This window comes from Thalassophryne amazonica, chromosome 7, assembly GCF_902500255.1.
Source record: "Thalassophryne amazonica chromosome 7, fThaAma1.1, whole genome shotgun sequence".
In the NCBI taxonomy this organism is placed as follows: domain Eukaryota; kingdom Metazoa; phylum Chordata; class Actinopteri; order Batrachoidiformes; family Batrachoididae; genus Thalassophryne; species Thalassophryne amazonica.
In genome coordinates, this window is record NC_047109.1 from 9,125,728 (window position 1) to 9,147,117 (window position 21,390).

General features: G+C 40.0%; 1 protein-coding gene across 3 annotated transcripts in view; it reads left to right on the plus strand.

The window, feature by feature from the left end:
- Positions 1-21,390, plus strand: part of oxr1a (oxidation resistance 1a) — a 668,289-nt gene that overhangs the window by 629,467 nt on the left and 17,432 nt on the right. For 2 of the 3 annotated variants that reach the window (XM_034173809.1, XM_034173810.1), the window contains 2 exons: positions 9,566-9,731; positions 18,543-18,623. In XM_034173809.1, the coding sequence (XP_034029700.1) occupies positions 9,566-9,731; positions 18,543-18,623 (247 nt within the window). The remainder of the gene's footprint in view (positions 1-9,565; positions 9,732-18,542; positions 18,624-21,390) is intronic. The other variant, XM_034173811.1, reaches the window with a different exon arrangement.

A 21,390-nucleotide genomic window follows, 5' to 3' on the forward strand; every position in this document is an offset into this window, starting at 1 on the left:
TCATTTACAGTATTTATAAGTTCATTGTAATTATCACTACTGTAGAATATATTTGTATCATCAGCGAATAATATTAGTTTCAATGATCTAGATGCATTAAACATGTCATTAATATACATATTAAACATTTGGGACCCAACACTGCCCCCAGGGGACACCACAAGCAATGCCAAGACATTCAGATTTGTAATTTCCCATTTCCACGTATTGGACCCTATCTGTAAGATAACTTTTTATCCAATTTCCTGCAACTCCTCTGATACCATAATTCTCTAATTTGTTGATTAAAATTGAATGGTTAATTGTATCAAATGCTTTTTTAAGATCAATGAATATTCCAACAGCATATCTTTTTCTGTCCAATGCATTAGTAATTTCTTCTATTGCCTCAATAACAGCCATTGAAGTGGTTCTTTTCTTTCTAAAACCATATTGACCTTCGTTTATTAACTGATATTTTTCTATGAATTTTTCCAAACGAGAGTCAAACAATTTTTCTAGGATTTTTGAAAACTGTGGGAGTAAAGAAATTGGTCTATAATTGGTAAAAATATGTTTGTTGTCATTTTTGTACAGTGGTATAACTTTTGCAATTTTCATTTTTTCCGGAACACATCCAGTTTGGAATGACAAATTACAGATATAGGTCAGAGGTTTTGAAATGTTGATGATGACTTTTTTGACTAATACCATGTCTATATCGTGACAGTCTGTAGACAGTTTGTTTCTGCATTTATTAACAATGTCTTTTATTTTGCGTGTTTTTAGGAATCCGCTAGCTTAGCGTAGCTACTAGCTCTTAGCCGATTTAGCATGGCGGCTTCTCCTGTCTCTCCCGCACTTTTCTGCTCTGGGTGTGAAATGTTTAGTTATTCCTCGGCCTCCTTTAGCAGTAATGGTACTTGTAATAAGTGTAGCTTATTCGTAGCTTTGGAGGCCAGGCTGGGCGAATTGGAGACTCGGCTCCGCACCGTGGAAAATTCTACAGCTAGCCAGGCCCCTGTAGTCGGTGCAGACCAAGGTAGCTTAGCCGCCGTTAGTTCCCCCCTGGCAGATCCCGAGCAGCCGGGAAAGCAGGCTGACTGGGTGACTGTGAGGAGGAAGCGTAGCCCTAAACAGAAGCCCCGTGTACACCGCCAACCCGTTCACATTTCTAACCGTTTTTCCCCACTCGACGACACACCCGCCGAGGATCAAACTCTGGTTATTGGCGACTCTGTTTTGAGAAATGTGAAGTTAGCGACACCAGCAACCATAGTCAATTGTCTTCCGGGGGCCAGAGCAGGCGACATTGAAGGAAATTTGAAACTGCTGGCTAAGGCTAAGCGTAAATTTGGTAAGATTGTAATTCACGTCGGCAGTAATGACACCCGGTTACGCCAATCGGAGGTCACTAAAATTAACATTAAATCGGTGTGTAACTTTGCAAAAACAATGTCGGACTCTGTAGTTTTCTCTGGGCCCTCCCCAATCAGACCGGGAGTGACATGTTTAGCCGCATGTTCTCCTTGAATTGCTGGCTGTCTGAGTGGTGTCCAAAAAATGAGGTGGGCTTCATAGATAATTGGCAAAGCTTCTGGGGAAAACCTGGTCTTGTTAGGAGAGACGGCATCCATCCCACTTTGGATGGAGCAGCTCTCATTTCTAGAAATCTGGCTAATTTTCTTAAATCCTCCAAACCGTGACTATCCAGGGTTGGGACCAGGAAGCAGAGTTGTAGTCTTACACACCTCTCTGCAGCTTCTCTCCCCCTGCCATCCCCTCATTACCCCATCCCCGTAGAGACGGTGCCTGCTCCCAGACTACCAATAACCAGCAAAAATCTATTTAAGCATAAAAATTCAAAAAGAAAAAATAATATAGCACCTTCAACTGCACCACAGACTAAAACAGTTAAATGTGGTCTATTAAACATTAGGTCTCTCTCTTCTAAGTCCCTGTTGGTAAATGATATAATAATTGATCAACATATTGATTTATTCTGCCTAACAGAAACCTGGTTACAGCAGGATGAATATGTTAGTTTAAATGAGTCAACACCCCCGAGTCACACTAACTGTCAGAACGCTCGTAGCACGGGCCGGGGTGGTGGATTAGCAGCAATCTTCCATTCCAGCTTATTAATTAATCAAAAACCCAGACAGAGCTTTAATTCATTTGAAAGCTTGTCTCTTAGTCTTGTCCATCCAAATTGGAAGTCCCAAAAACCAGTTTTATTTGTTATTATCTATCGTCCACCTGGTCGTTACTGTGAGTTTCTCTGTGAATTTTCAGACCTTTTGTCTGACTTAGTGCTTAGCTCAGATAAGATAATTATAGTGGGCGATTTTAACATCCACACAGATGCTGAGAATGACAGCCTCAACACTGCATTTAATCGATTATTAGACTCTATTGGCTTTGCTCAAAAAGTAAATGAGTCCACCCACCACTTTAATCATATCTTAGATCTTGTTCTGTCTTATGGTATGGAAATAGAAGACTTAACAGTATTCCCTGAAAACTCCCTTCTGTCTGATCATTTTTTAATAACATTTACATTTACTCTGATGGACTACCCAGCAGTAGGGAATAAGTTTCATTACACTAGAAGTCTTTCAGAAAGTGCTGTAACTAGGTTTAAGGATATGATTCCTTCTTTATGTTCTCTAATGCCATATAACAACACAGTGCAGAGTAGCTACCTAAACTCTGTAAGGGAGATAGAGTATCTCGTCAATAGTTTTACATCCTCATTGAAGACAACTTTGGATGCTGTAGCTCCTCTGAAAAAGAGAGCTTTAAATCAGAAGTGTCTGACTCCATGGTATAACTCTCAAACTCGCAGCTTAAAGCAGATAACCCGTAAGTTGGAGAGGAAATGGTGTCTCACTAATTTAGAAGATCTTCACTTAGCCTGGAAAAAGAGTCTGTTGCTCTATAAAAAAGCCCTCCGTAAAGCTAGGACATCTTTCTACTCATCACTAATTGAAGAAAATAAGAACAACCCCAGGTTTCTTTTCAGCACTGTAGCCAGGCTGACAAAGAGTCAGAGCTCTGTTGAGCTGAGTATTCCATTAACTTTAACTAGTAATGACTTCATGACTTTCTTTGCTAACAAAATTTTAACTATTAGAGAAAAAATTACTCATAACCATCCCAAAGACGTATCGTTATCTTTGGCTGCTTTCAGTGATGCCGGTATTTGGTTAGACTCTTTCTCTCCGATTGTTCTGTCTGAGTTATTTTCATTAGTTACTTCATCCAAACCATCAACATGTTTATTAGACCCCATTCCTACCAGGCTGCTCAAGGAAGCCCTACCATTATTTAATGCTTCGATCTTAAATATGATCAATCTATCTTTGTTAGTTGGCTATGTACCACAGGCTTTTAAGGTGGCAGTAATTAAACCATTACTTAAAAAGCCATCACTTGACCCAGCTATCTTAGCTAATTATAGGCCAATCTCCAACCTTCCTTTTCTCTCAAAAATTCTTGAAAGGGTAGTTGTAAAACAGCTAACTGATCATCTGCAGAGGAATGGTCTATTTGAAGAGTTTCAGTCAGGTTTTAGAATTCATCATAGTACAGAAACAGCATTAGTGAAGGTTACAAATGATCTTCTTATGGCCTCGGACAGTGGACTCATCTCTGTCCTTGTTCTGTTAGACCTCAGTGCTGCTTTTGATACTGTTGACCATAAAATTTTATTACAGAGATTAGAGCATGCCATAGGTATTAAAGGCACTGCGCTGCGGTGGTTTGAATCATATTTGACTAATAGATTACAATTTGTTCATGTAAATGGGGAATCTTCTTCACAGACTAAAGTTAATTATGGAGTTCCACAAGGTTCTGTGCTAGGACCAATTTTATTCACTTTATATATGCTTCCCTTAGGCAGTATTATTAGACGGTATTGCTTAAATTTTCATTGTTACGCAGATGATACCCAGCTTTATCTATCCATGAAGCCAGAGGACACACACCAATTAGCTAAACTGCAGGATTGTCTTACAGACATAAAGACATGGATGACCTCTAATTTCCTGCTTTAAACTCAGATAAAACTGAAGTTATTGTACTTGGCCCCACAAATCTTAGAAACATGGTGTCTAACCAGATCCTTACTCTGGATGGCATTACCCTGACCTCTAGTAATACTGTGAGAAATCTTGGAGTCATTTTGATCAGGATATGTCATTCAAAGCGCATATTAAACAAATATGTAGGACTGCTTTTTTGCATTTACGCAATATCTCTAAAATCAGAAAGGTCTTGTCTCAGAGTGATGCTGAAAAACTAATTCATGCATTTATTTCCTCTAGGCTGGACTATTGTAATTCATTATTATCAGGTTGTCCTAAAAGTTCCCTAAAAAGCCTTCAGTTAATTCAAAATGCTGCAGCTAGAGTGCTGACGGGGGCTAGAAGGAGAGAGCATATCTCACCCATATTGGCCTCTCTTCATTGGCTTCCTGTTAATTCTAGAATAGAATTTAAAATTCTTCTTCTTACTTATAAGGTTTTGAATAATCAGGTCCCATCTTATCTTAGGGACCTCGTAGTACCTTATCACCCCAATAGAGCGCTTCGCTCTCAGACTGCAGGCTTACTTGTAGTTCCTAGGGTTTGTAAGAGTAGAATGGGAGGCAGAGCCTTCAGCTTTCAGGCTCCTCTCCTGTGGAACCAGCTCCCAATTCAGATCAGGGAGACAGACACCCTCTCTACTTTTAAGATTAGGCTTAAAACGTTCCTTTTCGCTAAAGCTTATAGTTAGGGCTGGATCAGGTGACCCTGAACCATCCCTTAGTTATGCTGCTATAGACGTAGACTGCTGGGGGGTTCCCATGATGCACTGTTTCTTTCTCTTTTTGCTCTGTATGCACCACTCTGCATTTAATCATTAGTGATCGATCTCTGCTCCCCTCCACAGCATGTCTTTTTCCTGGTTCTCTCCCTCAGCCCCAACCAGTCCCAGCAGAAGACTGCCCCTCCCTGAGCCTGGTTCTGCTGGAGGTTTCTTCCTGTTAAAAGGGAGTTTTTCCTTCCCACTGTAGCCAAGTGCTTGCTCACAGGGGGTCGTTTTGACCGTTGGGGTTTTACATCATTATTGTATGGCCTTGCCTTACAATATAAAGCGCCTTGGGGCAACTGTTTGTTGTGATTTGGCGCTATATAAAAAAAAAATTGATTGATTGATTGATTTCCTGTTCATTTGTTGCTGAAAGAAAAATTGAATTTACGTTTCTTTTTATAGTTTCATTAGAGTGCTGAATTCCTGGATTTGGGATTTCAGCTGCCAAATCAGGGCCAACATGTACAAAAAATTTATTAAAACCATTCACTATATTATTCATGTTGTAATCATGAACATTTTTATCAATAAAATAATCTGGATATCTTGTATTGGAAGATCCTGGTTTAATTAGGTTGTTCAAAATGTTCCAAGTTTCTTTGATGTTGTTTTTATTTTTTTGTAGAATTTCATCATAGTACAACTTTTTACTTATTCGGATGACTTCTGTTAATTTGTTTTTATATACTTTATATCTTATTTCAGCTTCTTTTGTTTTTGAATTAATAATTTTTTTATAAAGGCTGTTTTTTTTGCAGGCTTTTAATATTCCTTTAGTTAGCCTAGGACATTTATTGTATCTTTTATTTTTATAGTATTCTTTAAGGGGACAATGTTTTTTATACAACGTGCAGAAAATATCTATAAAATTGCTATATGCACCATCTACATCTGACTCACTGTAGACTGTACTCCAGTCTTGTATACTTAAACTGCTGTTGAAGGCATTTATTGTTTCTTCTGTTCTTATTCGTTTATGGACTACTTCTCTGTCATGATTAGTTTTTTTTAAGGTCACAGTCATAAACAATAAAAACAGGTAAGTGATCAGTGATATCACATATGAACAGGCCACTTATAACTTGATTTTCAATAATATTCGTAAAGATATTATCGATTATTGTGGCACTGTGAGATGTTATTCTACTTGGTTTTGTAATTGCTGGATAAAGGGACATACTATACATTGTGTCAGAAAAAGCATCTATTGATTTCAGTTTTTCAGGATTCAAAAGATCTATATTAAAATCCCCACAGACAAATATATTTTTAGTACTTATTTCCGAGAACATTTTTTCCATTTGTTCATTAAAAATGTCAATACTTGAACCAGGTGACCGATATACACAACTTACAATAATATTTTTCCTCTTTTTGTTGTCTATTTCGACTGTCAGACATTCCATTACTCCATCTATTGTTACTGACATACTTTCTACAACCGTAAACTGAATTGTTTTATGAATATATAATGCAACACCACCTCCTGTTTTGTATTTCCTGTTTACATAATGCAACTCATAATCTTCTAAATCAAAATCAATACCTTTTTCCTTTTGTAACCAGGATTCTGATATGGCAATAATACTAAATGGTGATATAAACTGTTGCAAATATTCCTTTATAGAGTTAAAATTAGTGTACAAACTTCGGCTGTTGAAATGTATGATTGACAATTTGTCGTCCGAAGTCGTAACATTTGTATACTGGTCTTGTGTATAGTAATCACAGTTCATATTTATTGAAACAAGAAGGTTGTTGACCGGGTCAGTTTCATTTTCCTGATCTTGTGTGTTGTGCTCAGTATATTTAAATGTTTCCAGTTCCTTTTGTTTAAATTGTAAGATTCTCTGTAACAAATCTGTATCTTTGTTGTTCTTTGGTGTAAATATGTTTGTTGTAATGTTCATGGTGGTGTATAGAGTCTCACATTGTTACCTTTATCTTTCAGTTATATTTGTCAAGCTCTTCTATATTTCTCACCACCATAACTTTTGCTTCTTCTGGTGTACCATTCAGTTTGATGAGAATCCTACAATTTGTTACCCACGTTTGCTGAATTCTTTGCTGTTTCTTTAGGTTTCTTGCTTTCTTAGCTATATCGGCATTCTTTTTGGTTAAGTGATCATTCATGAATACATTTGTTCCTTTTAGTTTGAATCTTTGCTTCAAGAGTGCCCTTTTGTTTCTTCTGTTGGCAAATCTTACGATGACGGTTGGCCTCTCTCCGGTTTGTCTCAGAGTGTGACACGCCTCAATGTGCTCCAGGTCCAACTCTATCCCTCTACTCTGGAGGTAGGATGCCACCTGTTGCTCCACAGAGAGCGTCTCCTGCTCACTGGGCTCCTCACCACCACCAACAACCGCACGCGCGTACGAGCGCGGCTTAATTTGGATTCCTGAGATGACCACATCGTTCATACGAGAATGTTGCTCCAGTTCCTCCACTCGCTGCTCCAGCTCTGTGATGCGCCGGTTTTTCTCCTCATTCTGGAGGCGCAGCTGTTTAACCTCCTCCAAAAGTTCCAAGAGCTGTGTCTGCTGCGTTTTGACAGCAGACACATCCTCAGCCAGAGAGTCAAGTGACTCTTTCAAGTCTCCGTAGTTCAATTTGGACGGCATCTTGTTAATAACTCCAACCTTACTTCAAGACAATTCCTCTTGTATTTCCTCACAGGTTTGGCATCCTGCTCAGTCCTGTCTCTGCCGGGGTTTTTATGGCTGTTAGTGCGCTTCAGTCACTTTTCCCAGCCGGTATTAACTTTGGACACTTGACTTGGCTAACTAGCGTGTAGCCCCGTTAGCTCTCAGTTAACCTCAGCTCCACTCCTTCCTCCTTCCTCCGGGCTTCTTCTCAAACTGCCTCTACAAAGAAGCTGCGACTCTGCTTAGAAACTGGTCCTCTGCTTAGAAGACTGGTCCCATCTGTGTTGCATGGCATCGACCAACTTCTCATCCTTGGCTGAACCTCCCGCAGCGCGAGTCCTCCCACTTGAACAGGTGTGTGCAGAAGAAAGAGGGAAAGGGGGAAAATGATGAAAAGAAAGGGTGGAAATAAAGAGCTGGAGCACCTCACCTATTGATGTTTGTTTCATTCTTTCCCTGTAAATACAAATCGGTGCCAATGTATGATGTCCTAGCACTGTCACACCATAATCCACTGTACCAAGACTTCCGTTTCTGCTACTAAAGGTCAACAACTGAGTAGTAAGATATGAAGCACATCCTTAGAGGTGGACATCTATAATAGTAAGAATAAAAACATCGTCACCACTACACCATCCTGAATTAGGAGTGCCGACTGTCTGCTGTGTGTCTCTTTGAGTAAAGTATGGATGTGACGATTTTGCTCACGTTTGTTTTAAAAAGCCAACTAAAATAGCAGCACCCACACCTTATTTGACAGTCATAAAAATGAATTCCTTGTGATTCTCCAAGTCCATAATACAACCCCAATTCCAATGAAGTTGGCACGTTGTGTAAAATGGACATAAAACAGAATACAATGATTTGCAAATCCTCTTCAACCCATATTTAATTGAATACACCACAAAGACAAGATATTTAATGTTCGAACTGATAAACTTTGTTTTTGTGCAGATATTTTGCACAAAAACAATAAAGTTGTTTGGGTTAATAGGGTTCTAAAAAGGAATAGTTTGCACTATCTGTCATGCTTAGTTATCATGTTACAGGGTAACATATGTCACATGTCATACAATTCAATGGATGTTGACCTTGTTTGAGCTTTACTTTGGAGACAAAGAATTCAGCACAGTCAAAACCATTCCATTTATTGGTCCTTTTATTTCAACCAATAATTTGCATCATTTTTTGCTGAAATTGGAGCAACTTTAACTTTTGACCCCTGTACAAACTGAAATTAACCTTTGTCACCATTTTTGCTGTTTTTACCCCATAACATTCCATCATAGATAGTCCAAACTATACCTTTTTGGAATTGTTATGATCAGACAAATAATGTGAGATAGTTTTCAACATGATTGGAGCATTTTTAAAGTTTGACCTCTGTGTAATTCTTCATTGACCCCTACCTGGCTACAGCTATCACCCTGGGATGGCTATCATACATTTTTGTGTAGGCCATGGTATATTGAGGCTGGATTCTAAGTGTTGTTTTTTCCCCTTAAGTGGTACCGATTAGGTCAAAATTCATCACTGGCTCATGGATTATAAGTATTATACGGGTTCTGAGGCCCAGTTGCATGGTCCTTACCCCGCAGAAGTGGTCAAGAGTCTATGACTCCCCCTAGACATAACACCAATCCATGGAAGATTACTTCTCCAGCCAAGGCTGATACACATTTAATACCAGACTGGGACAGTGCAGAGCCCGTGTCTTGCCCAAGGACATAGACAGACATCATTAAACACACCCAAACCCAGGTCTGCAAATTTGTAATACAACAGGAGTTGGATTACAAATACAGAGCCACCTGCTCTGTCATTGGTAATCTTGATTAAACCTGGACATATCAAACCTAACCTCAGTGTAGAGGTAACTGGGCAGGCTGTCTAAATATGGAGGTGTTATCCGTTAACGAATTCAGCAGTTGCATATTATAATTTACAAGGGATTTTTATGGCGTGTAAAAGTCCTCGCCACTGTACGCTATGGATCTTGGATTGTGACTTTTGATGACATGTTTCATCTGTGTTCAGGAATTAATTTGTTTGATGGTTATTCTTGGATGTCTTCCACCAGGTCGGACCACCTCTATGTGTTTTTCATCCATTGGAGTCCAGACATGTTTGGTGAGGAGGTCGGGGGGATGGGACAGGAGCCGGGGTTCCTGGTCATTAAAAAGAACGAGGTATCGGAAGCGGATAAGGATGAGCCTATCACCGATATCAACGTGAAGGAATGGGAGGTAGGAGCTTCACAAACTCCTGCAGAACGTTGTTTTATGTGCATTCATGTTGCATTCATTCATCTTCACAGATATGGATTTAATCCATAGCTTGTGAAAAACTGTCGTATTGTATTATGCAGTGCATTACATTAAGTCACGTGAAATTAAAGTTTTATTTCTACAGTGCATAGTCTAAATGTGGATCTTTTTTTTTTTCCATCAGAATTGTGTTCACTTTTCTATTCTGCTTCTGTGCACCACTGCTTTTCTTAATTTCATGGTAACTTCACGTGTAAGTTGTGTAATTTTTGTGAACACTTGCTTTGCTTGGAAATGGGCTCTTCCAAACGTCCAACCAGAGTGTGTTGCATGTTTGTGTAATTGTTGGTATGTTGTAGTTTTCATCACGTGTGACTGCTGCTGTGGCTGCAGAGCATTTGGCAAACCGTTTTGCTGAATGATTCTGTGCACAAACATAGTTATGAGTTGTGGTAGTTTGTGATCTTTCTCTCAAAGCGTTACCTGACAGTGTCTCTCTTGGAAATTGATCAAATGCGGAGGTATTAAGGCGTAGACATGGCTTGTGCTTCTGTATGTGCAGTACTGTGAGTACATGTGGGTGTGTCGTAAACAGACCCGCTGGGATTTTTGTCAAAGGAGATGGTTTACAGAGTGCTCAATGAAAAGGATGCATTGTACAAAGCAATGGATACGATGGAAGCAGCAGCCTGGATTTAAATATTAATGAAAATGAATGATGTAGCAAGCAAAACAGACTGATTTGAGAGGCCTGCAACAAAGGCTGTTGCTCCATTACATTTCAATAAGTAAAATAGTATACTCCTGGGTTACAGTGACCTTTTGATCAAACATGCATTTCAACAGATGCTTAAACTTAATGTATGTACAGTGCATCCAGAAAGTACTCACTGCGCTGCACTTTTTCCACATTTTGTTATGTTACAGCCTTATTCCAAAATGGATGAAATTCATTTTTTCCCCTCAAAACTCTACATGACAATGTGAAAAAAGTTTTTTGAGATTTTTTGCAAATTTATTAAAAACAAATTTAAAAAAACTAAGAAATCATATGTACATAAGTATTCATAGCCTTTGCCATGACGCTCAAAATTGAGCTCAGTTGCATCCTGTTTCCACTGATCATTTTTGAGATGTTTCTACAGCTTAATTGGAGTCCTCCTTCTTTCGGCTGTTCCTGTTAGGGGTCGCCACAGCAGATCAATCGTTTCCATCTCACCCTGTCCTCTGTATCTTCCTCTGTCACACCAACCACCTGCATGTCCTCCATCACCACATCCATAAACCTCATCTTTGGCCTCCCTCTTCTCCTCCTGGCTGGTGGCTCCATCCTCAGCATCCTTCTCCCTATATAGCCTATGTCCCTCCTCTGCATATGTTCAGACCATCTCAATCTCACCTCTCTGACTTTATCTCCAAACTGTCTCATCTGAGCTGTCCCTCTGATATGTTTATTCCTAATCCTGTCCATTCTCATCACTACATAAGAGATTCACAACATCTTCATCTCTGCCAACCTCCAGCTCTGCCTCCTGTCTTTTTGTTAGTGCCACTGTCTCTAAGCTGTACAACATAGCTGGTCTCACTACTGTTTTCCAGACTTTTCCCTTAATTCTTGCAGATAGTCTTCGGTCACAATTCAGTCCAGCCACCTTTCCCCACCCACTCCACCCTGCTTGCACACTTTTCTTCAGTTCTCCACCATTCTCTCTATTACTTTGGACAGTTGACCCCAAGTATTTAAACTCTACTTTCACCACTTCTACTCCTCCTAACCACACTATGCCACTGGGCTCCATCCCATTCACACACATGTACTCAGTCTTGCTCCTACTGACTTTCATTCCCCTACATCTACACCTTTCCAGGCTGGATTCAACTTGTTCTCTACTCTCACTACAAATCACAATGTCATCTGCAAACATCATAGTTCATGGAGACTCCTGTCTGATGTTATCTGTCTACCTGTCCATCACCATTGTAAACAGGAAAGGACTCGGAGCTGATCCTTGGTCCCACCTCCACCTTGACTAAGTTTGTCATTCCTACTGCGCATCTCACTGCTGTCACGCTATTCTTGTACATGTCCTGCACTACCCTCACATACTTCTCTGCCACTACAGACATCCTCATGCAATACCACAACTCTTCTCTTGGCACCCTATCATAACCTTTCTCTAAATCCACAAACACACAGTGTAACTCCTGGCCTTTTCTATATTTCTCCATCAGTATTCTGAGAGCAAATCTTGCTACTATAGTGCTCTTTCTCTGCATGAAACCATATTGCTGCTTACAGATCTTCATCTGTTTTCTAAACCAAGCGTCTACTACTCTTTCCCATAACTTTATGCTGTGGCTGATCAACTTTATGCCTCTGTAGTTACTGCAGCTGTGCACATCACCCTTGTTCCTAAAAATAGGAACCAGCACGCTTCTTCTTCACTCCTCAGGCATGCTGTCACTTTCCAAGATTTTATTAAACAATCTAGCTAGAAACTCCACTTCCATCTCTCCTAGACATTTCCATGCCTCCACCGGAATGTCATCTGAGCCAACTACCTTTCCACTCTAAATCCTTTTCATAGCAGCCCTCACTTCTTCCTTACTAATCCCTTGTACTTCCTGATTTACTCTCTCTACATCATCTAGCCTTTGCTCTCTATCATTTTGTTCATTCATCAGCTCCTCAATATATCCCCTCCACCTTCTCAACACGCTCTTTCCACTTGTCATCACATTGTCATCTGCATCTTTTACCACCCTAACCTGCTACACATCCTTTCCAGCTTTGTCCCTTTGTCTGGCCAATTTGTCCTTTTCTCCTTCTTTACCATTGAACTTCTTGTACAGCTTGATAAATGCCTTTTCCTTAGCTTTTGCCCCTTCTCTTTTCGCCTTATGCTGCATCTCCTTGTACTCGTGTCTGTTTTTTTAATCTCTCTGACTATCCCAATTCCTTTTTGCCAACCTCTTTCTCCTTATGCTTTCCTGGACATCTTTGTTCCACCACCAAGTCTCCTTGTCTTCTTTCCGCTGTCCAGATGTCACACCTAGTACCTTCCTTGCTGTCTCCCTCACCACATCTGCAGTAGTCTTCCAGTTGTCCCAAATTTCTTCCCCTCCATCCAGTGCATCTCTGTCCACCTGGGGTAAATTGATTGGATATGACTTGGAAATGCACACACCTGTCTACATATAAGGTCCCACAGTTGACAGTACATTCAGAGCACAAACCAAGCATTAAGTCAAAGGAGTTGTCCTGGAGAAAAGTACAGAAATATTTCTGCTGCTTTCAAGATCCCAGTGAGCACAGTGGCAGGGCCTTAGTCAGGGAGGTGACCAAGAACCCGATGGTCACTCTGTCAGAGCTCTGTCAGTGGTTCCTCTGTGGAGAATCTACTCCTTTCTGTGGGCTATGGGCTATACAGGCATTGCTGTATCTGAAAATCACCCACATTTCATATTTGTAATTTGAAAGATTATAAGTAATGCAGAAAAACATTTTAGCTGTTGAAAATGGTGTCATTATGTAGGTTGTCCAGCAGAGGGCATTCATTGCTGTCAAGCATGGCTGGGACCCCCAACACTCCTTGGTCACAGGGAAAGCGATAAGCTGTCATTCAATTTCACTTGGAGTGGGCATTATAAAGCAGCAAGAAACAAGTGGTCGCTTTTCCATCAGATAGGGGAGACCTGAATATACGAGTAGTCTATTTTATGCAAATGCAACATAGCAACTGCTGATCCAAGTGAGTGTAACGTGATTATACCTTGGTTGGTTGTTGGTTATATTTATATATAGTTCATGTTTAAACTTTTAAACATCAAGTCTGTTACATTTCTTTGTCATATGTGTTAATAAAAAATTAAGCATCATTGCCATTTTTGTGTATATATCTCCAGATATATCAGTATCATAAATCTTTTACTCCTTAATAAATTGGTATCGGCCCCCAAAAAATCCATATCAGTCAGGCTCTATTACATTTATTTGCTCTGATTATTGCTTGAGTGCATTCCTCTGACAATGTAATGGATTATCTCAAGTAATTACAGGATTTGCCTAGGCTTTGGAAAGGCCTGGGCTTTTACCCTCTAAAATGCAGCGAGTGAATGAATGAGTCTTCCCCCTCGAGTTTGTTGACATGGTAACTCTGAAACAACAAATGTCATCATCTTCTAAGTTTCCAAATTAAAAGTGCTGATAATGAGAGTAAACTGATTAAATTACAAATAAAATTGATGGAGCGTTTCCAGGTGAGACAGATGTTCAGAATACTTTACCATGATGCTTCACATTATCTCTCTCTCTCTCTCTCTCTCACACACACACCCCAATGTCAGCGTGCTTCCATGCAAGGCACTTAACTGCACAATTGGACTAACTTGGATATAAAGGACCTTTCCCAAGGGACCATAGTGATGATTATCCTGTCCAATTGAAAATCAAACCCTTCCCATTAGACTTCAGTAAACCAATGGCCCATATCGGAATTCTGCTACTGCATAAGAAGCAGAAGTAACTTTTTATGTGTTTAGAAAAATTAAGCCTTATTCTTATCCGCGTTCCAAGACATTCTCTCAATCCTGACCTGGTCTGAAGTTCTGAAGCTTAATGCTGCTAATGTCTGGATTGTATAATAAATGAATGCTTGTTATAAAAATTGTGGTTTTATTTTTTAATGCATCAATTTCATTAGTGATTAAGTTGCATACATTTTTAAAAGAAAAAAGAAAAAGCTACAGTTTTATGGGTTCTGTCTGTTAAAAGACAACACCAAGACAGTTGCAGATAATTAAAAAAAAGTTAAAACCTGATTACATGTAACAAATTTTCTGTATTTCTAAACATAATAAGCAGTGCTTGTGCGTTGTGTATCTAGATAGCTAGGAAAAGTTGACTAAAATGTAGTAACTGTCAAAAAATCATTAATAAACAAGCTGAACTAAATATATCCATCCGTCCCTGACTGGTTCAGTAGCGCTGTAACTGTGTCTTTAAATGCTTTCAGAAGAGGGGCGGGGTCGCCGAGCTTTTCATCCAATGGGGAGCTGGTGCTCTCTGTCCTGTATTATTATTGGCTGTTGGCGGTGTCCCTCATTTTTTACGTTCAGGAGACCCCACCGGAGAAAAAAATGTTTCTATTTTGGTCGAACTTCTCGTTCGCTCACTGCTTTCTGCGTGGGGAAAACTTACGGCGCCTGGGATGGGACTTTCCTGAGTCAACCTCGTCTAGAAAGCAAGATATGTTTTCTACAAGAGCGAAGGAGCAAGAAAAACGGTTGACCCCTAAGTATACCTGTGTACGTTCTTTGTTGCGCGTTACCGTGCCGGGTTATAATTTATGTTGTTGTTAGCCAATCGTGCTAATCCGCTAGTACTGCTAACTAGCCGTTAGTCTGGTTGCTGGTCCGGGGTTTAGTTCAGAGTCTGGTTCTGGACACAGTGGTCGGCAGCTCGTCCCGCCCGGGTCCAGTTCAGAGTCTGGACTTAGTTTCACACAAACTTAGGTGGCATTTAGAAGAAATTGTTGCTCGAGTCACTGTTTAACTTATACCTGTGGTAACTTTACAATATTTTAAACTGTTTTTATTTAGTCATGTCATAGTCTTTGCTTGGACATTTTTCCACTACATTTTACATTGCCACATTTGCTACAAATAATATTTTGTACTATTTAAATAAATAATATAATAAAATGGCAGAATATACAAGACTGAAACTAAAAATGTTGATTGATCTGTATTTATTTTGGTAGACAAAATGAATACACACATATGAGTTTGAGCATCATACAGTATTAATAATGATGATAAAATAAAGTCATGTTTTCATTTCTTTGGCTGCAGCTTTAAATGCAGAAGCTGATCCAGGTGGGTGTGTCATATATAAGCAAGAATGCAAATTTTGTACTTACATGACACAAACTGCAAACACAAGCTGTTTGTTTGCAAATCTGTTATCGCAGAGCTGTGAAACTGAGTGGCTCCTGAACATAAAAATTTAAATCATCACTTGTAATTAATATTTTGTACTTATTTTCTAAATATTTGTAGTCTGACTTATTTAAAATGTACACAGTAACTGATGATGATGTATTTGCTGCAGACTGACAAAGTAAAATAACCATTTACTGACTTTAATATTTCAGTTTTCAATTTCATGTATTAATTTATATAGCGCCATCTCACGACAGTCGCCCCAAGGCACTTCACACAACAAATTTTATTTATTTCTAAATAGTTTAAACCTTTGCACTTATTCTAAATATGTGAGTTGCAGGTTTTTCTTATCTGATCAATTTTATAAATTAAAACTGGAAAAACAAAAGAAAAGTGCTAAACACAGCAATAAAAGCCACCTGTCGGTATCAAACTGCATCCACAATATAAAGGAAAAAAATTGACTGTTGCAGTACTGAAATAATTAGATGGCTTGGAAATAAGCAATTTGGATTTATCGGACGTTTAGATATTACAGTTTCTCATGTATGAGTATTTGATTACACTATGTAACAAATTTTTATTTTTTTGTTCCTGGGTACACAGTGTGTTTTCCTAACCTGTTATGCCTTAAATAAATAGAAAATAGCTGTTATTCCACAGAAACTTTGCTTCTGTGATCAGGACACTGATATTTTGAAATTTGTCTGTTTTCAAGAATATTCTCAATTCGCCTTCACTACTACTGAGTAGTCTTCTAGAATATTCTTTAACTGCTAGAACTGTCCAGAATTTTCTAGGTTTTTTCCAGAATTATCTAGAAATTTCAAGAAACTTTTAGAATTTTCTAGAATGTTAAAAAATAAAATCAAAGTTTGTGCTGAATGTAGTCATTTTTCCATTAATTGTGTTACATAGTGTTGTTATTATTATTGTTACATGCTTTTTGTTTGTTTCTTTGTAAATCCACAGTCTTTGTGTTGTGGAACCATTTGCAGACATGAAATGAATGTGCTAGTCACTTTTTTTACCATTTCTTGTTTAGTTTTTAGGTTGTAATTGGGCTTCCACTTTTTTTCCTCTCTCTTTTTCGGGTAGAAGTTTTGTTTTTGCAGGAAATTGTGGGGTTGGCAGCTAACATGCTGCTGGTCTTCCAGCTTTCAGGGACAAATATAAAGCGCCTCCAGAAGAAGCTGAAGCGAGACTCTGTTGCATTTTTTATGAGGGTTGTCATTTACCCTTTCTGCTGCATTATTAAGACCTGTAAACAGCCAACTTGTTTCCAAAAAAGTTATTTACACCATAAACGGCAAGGTGAGGAGAGCATGTTTGGATCTCCGTGCCCTCACTGGGGTTCAAACATTTGTCCTGCCGTCTTTGAAAATGTGTTGAGTACAGAAGTAGACACACAAATCACTTTACAGTGATGCCTCACACACACACAAACACACGCCAATGTTGGTGTGCAGCCATGCAAGGACAGCTGACAGGGATTTGAACTGTGGGTCCTCTGCTCTAAAGCCCACTGTTTAGATCAGGGGTCACCAACCCTGTTCGTGGAAAGCACCTGCCCTGCATGTTTTCCCACATCTACCTACTCAAGTCACACCTGATTTTTAAATTGGGTGTTTTTGAGGTTTTAATAGGGCACCGCAGTCTTATTTGAGGGCAGGCGCTAAAGGGTTAAAATAGGATGCATATGACGGAATTTCTCTACTTCCGGGGGGGGAAAAATCATGGCATTTTCAATGGGTTTTTGAGCAAATTACACACAGTGAAAATGCAAAGAAAAAGTGACAGTGCGGTGGAAAGTGGACATGTTGTGGTTTTATGACCGGGAGCACAAACCTGTCGAGGCGGTCTTGCAGGTGAGAGAGCAGAGCTACTCTGGTTAGCTAACACTTAACGACACGACCTCTCCTATCTGCCTCATCTTCCCATCTTCACTGGGAACCGGACAAAAAAAAAAACTTTTTGCGACTGCTTCAGTGACTGCAACTGAAAACAAAACAGTGCACCATTTTCCATGTGAAGTTTTGCTGTGTATATATTGCACAATGCGAGCGGAGGTCCCCTAATTGGTGAAATCCTGCGATATCACAGAGGGTTCAGACGAGACTGCCCTGTCCTATTGGCTGAGAACACCTGATAGTTAATTGCCTAGAAGTGGAACAGTGAGAGTTAGAAAACATGCAGGGCAGGTGCTCTCCAGGAACAGGGTTGGTGGCACCTGGTTTAGATCACCTTCTCAGGTGAGGATCCTCTGATCGAATCACTAAGGGCCCTTGTGAAAGGTCCTTCTTCATGTTGCTCCTGGTGATGCAGCAGCACACTGACATCAGTGAGTAAAAGGATGTAATTGAGGCATCGTTATAAAGTGCTTTGAGCATCTGTTTCAGATAGAAAAGTGCAACAGATATGTAGGCACCTCACCATTCACCTCCCCATGTGGTTTAAGTTTGTTGGAAATTAAGCTGTACTTTGTGGTGTTCTGTCAGGGTTGTGTTTTTGCAGATTATTGTTCATGGGCGCTGGAGTTTGTTTTTCTGTGACCATGTTCTTTAATTTGTCTGTGACTCGGGCGTAAATTGATATCCACTGAGTGGTTGGAACAGCACATTTGCTGAAAGGCAGTGATGTTGCGCAACATATTACACAAACATGCAAAATGCTCTGAAATGGCGTTTCCCCAACAACAAAAGTTACCATATAAAAACGTTTACTCATATCTGAAGCACGCTGATTCTCATGTAGCTGTCCCGCTCATCTGTCCTTTCCTTCCTGTGGGCAGGAAACAAACAGCAGAGTTTTATGTTCCTCCTGTTCCTGTCTTTGTACTGCCAGGTAGTGTCTCTGACTGAGTACCAGCGTCGGATTGATGCACTAAAAAGTGAAGATCTGCGGTCGCTCTGCAAAAGACTCCAGGTGCTTTGGCCAGCTCAGTCTGCGGTCTACACCAGCGGCTGCTCATTGCAAAACTACACTGTGTAATTAATTAGAAGTTCACAGTTAAATATTGTTCTCATCAAAACTTCAGATGTTGACCTGAAAACATTATCTGTCCATCACAGAAAGGTTGTCTTGCTTGTAGTAGTGAGGTTTGCACGCAACCACGTTCTTATCATCATGCACAGTTCTTCATAGAAGCCATGTTGATTTCATGTCATGGTCTGGCTTCCTGCTTCTGGTTTGTATTTGAGCTGGCTGTAGGCAAGTAATGTGTGTCTCGTTTTTAAGCCCTTTTCAAATGTCAGAGCTGTAACATTTAAATATCTCTTCAAGCTTTAAAGTGATGTTCACGCATACGCCTACTTTATTGCTCTGTGAAGACATGTCATTAACTTTACTGAAAGCGCATTAATGTTCACACATCTGCAACCTTTAATTGCAGACTTTGAAGCATTGCCTTTGTGTGCTTTACCAGCAATATGATGGCATTTAAGCAGTCATGCCAGTAACATTGCTGGTGTGACTTTAACAGTGAAATTGCTCATTTTTATATTTCATTTAAAAAGACAGTTGAGTAAAATTGGGTCATTTGATGAGACTAGGGACTGGTACCCATGAACTTTGAGATGTTCAGGGTTATGACAGATTGGCAGCATAAGGATTAGCAGAGAATTTCCTTGTGGAAGTCTGGCCTTTGACCCCAGTAGTATTGACTTTGATCTCATCAACTTTGACCTTCATTTGAATGATTGACCATTGGCTGACCTTGCCAGGCCAATTCAGGAATCCACCTACAGACATGAACCAGTTTTGTTGCACATTGAGTTAAAAATCAAGTTCTTTGGCCTTTACCAAAATTAAGTCATTAAAGGGACTTCCTTCATCGCGCTTAACCCACAGAGAGGCAGAAATTACCTTGACCGTAATGATAGACTTTCGGCAGATTAGACCTCCTCTCGGTAATTCAGGAGCCCACCTACGTATGGCTTCCCATCTTAGAGCTGGTGGCTCAGTGGAATTGAAATTGAGCTACCAATATGTAGTCTTGCATTCGAATCCTGGTCATGTTAACTGTCTGTGTCCTTGGGCACTGTTCCTCTCCACCCAGTTGTGAATAGGCCTTGTCTGTGGAAGTAACCTGTGATGGACTGGCATTCTGAACCAGGCGAAGTCGTACACTCTCATCTGCTTCATGCTGTGATATCTGCGTATAAGCACCGGCACCAGTGGGGGTCAGGGCCCTATGTAGGACTTGTACACTTTCTCTTCTGGGAAAGTCAGGACCTCAAATACATATGTGTGCCAAGTTTGATGCAAGTCTACATCAGAATCAAAATATTGACCCTCATGGCCTTGATCTCTGCCAAACCTTTAAGAGCAATTCCAGGCCTGGCCTTCATCCACGTGCCGAGTTTGGTGGCTGTCATCCAGAGAATCTGGGAGGGAAACAAACGCTCAAATTCTAGTCTGTTGCACTTTCCATTATTTCTGAACTAGGTGTGGTGAAGACTCCCCTTAATTAAAAAGGTTTTATACTGAAACTAGCTGTTTGTTTAAGAGGGTTCAGTTTGAAGATTGAAGGGTGAAAGTGATGACGTGTAGGTGAGCGGGTGGAAGTAGAACCGCACCGGCAGGATGACGGTTTTCTGAGGACAATGCACGTTGCTCTGTTTGAATGAGAACTGAAACCTGAGATCCTCGCGGCCACAAGTGATGAAGCACTGTGCTATTGGTTATCGAGAAAGATAAATATTCCAATCAATCCGTGCACATGGGAATGCATGTTTTTATTTCTCTAATTCCAGATCTGCCAAATCAGGGGTGGACTGAAGCTCTCGGTATGGCCTCACCAAACTATGTCACAGGTTCTTACTGTGTTTATAAAGTTTTGCAGGAAAACTGATGTTAGACATTAATCTCAATAATGTTCAAGAATAGATGAAAAACAAACATCAAATTAAAAACCATGAGATTAAGTAATACAATAATATTTTATAATGCTTTAAAATTAATGGAGGTTTATGTTCTTTAAAATTCAATCAATCAATCAATTTTTTTTTATATAGTGCCAAATCACAACAAACAGTTGCCCCAAGGCGCTTTATATTGTAAGGCAAGGCCATACAATAATTTTGTAAAACCCCAACGGTCAAAACGACCCCCTGTGAGCAAGCACTTGGCTACAGTGGGAAGGAAAAACTCCCTTTTAACAGGAAGAAACCTCCAGCAGAACCAGGCTCAGGGAGGGGCAGTCTTCTGCTGGGACTGGTTGGGGCTGAGGGAGAGAACCAGGAAAAAGACATGCTGTGGAGGGGAGCAGAGATCGATCACTAATGATTAAATGCAGAGTGGTGCATACAGAGCAAAAAGAGAAAGAAACAGTGCATCATGGGAACCCCCCAGCAGTCTACGTCTATAGCAGCATAACTAAGGGATGGTTCAGGGTCACCTGATCCAGCCCTAACTATAAGCTTTAGCAAAAAGGAAAGTTTTAAGCCTAATCTTAAAAGTAGAGAAGGGTGTCTGTCTCCCTGATCTGAATTGGGAGCTGGTTCCACAGGAGAGGAGCCTGAAAGCTGAAGGCTCTGCCTCCCATTCTACTCTTACAAACCCTAGGAACTACAAGTAAGCCTGCAGTCTGAGAGCGAAGCGCTCTATTGGGGTGATATGGTACTACGAGGTCCCTAAGATAAGATGGGACTTGATTATTCAAAACCTTATAAGTAAGAAGAAGTTTAAATTC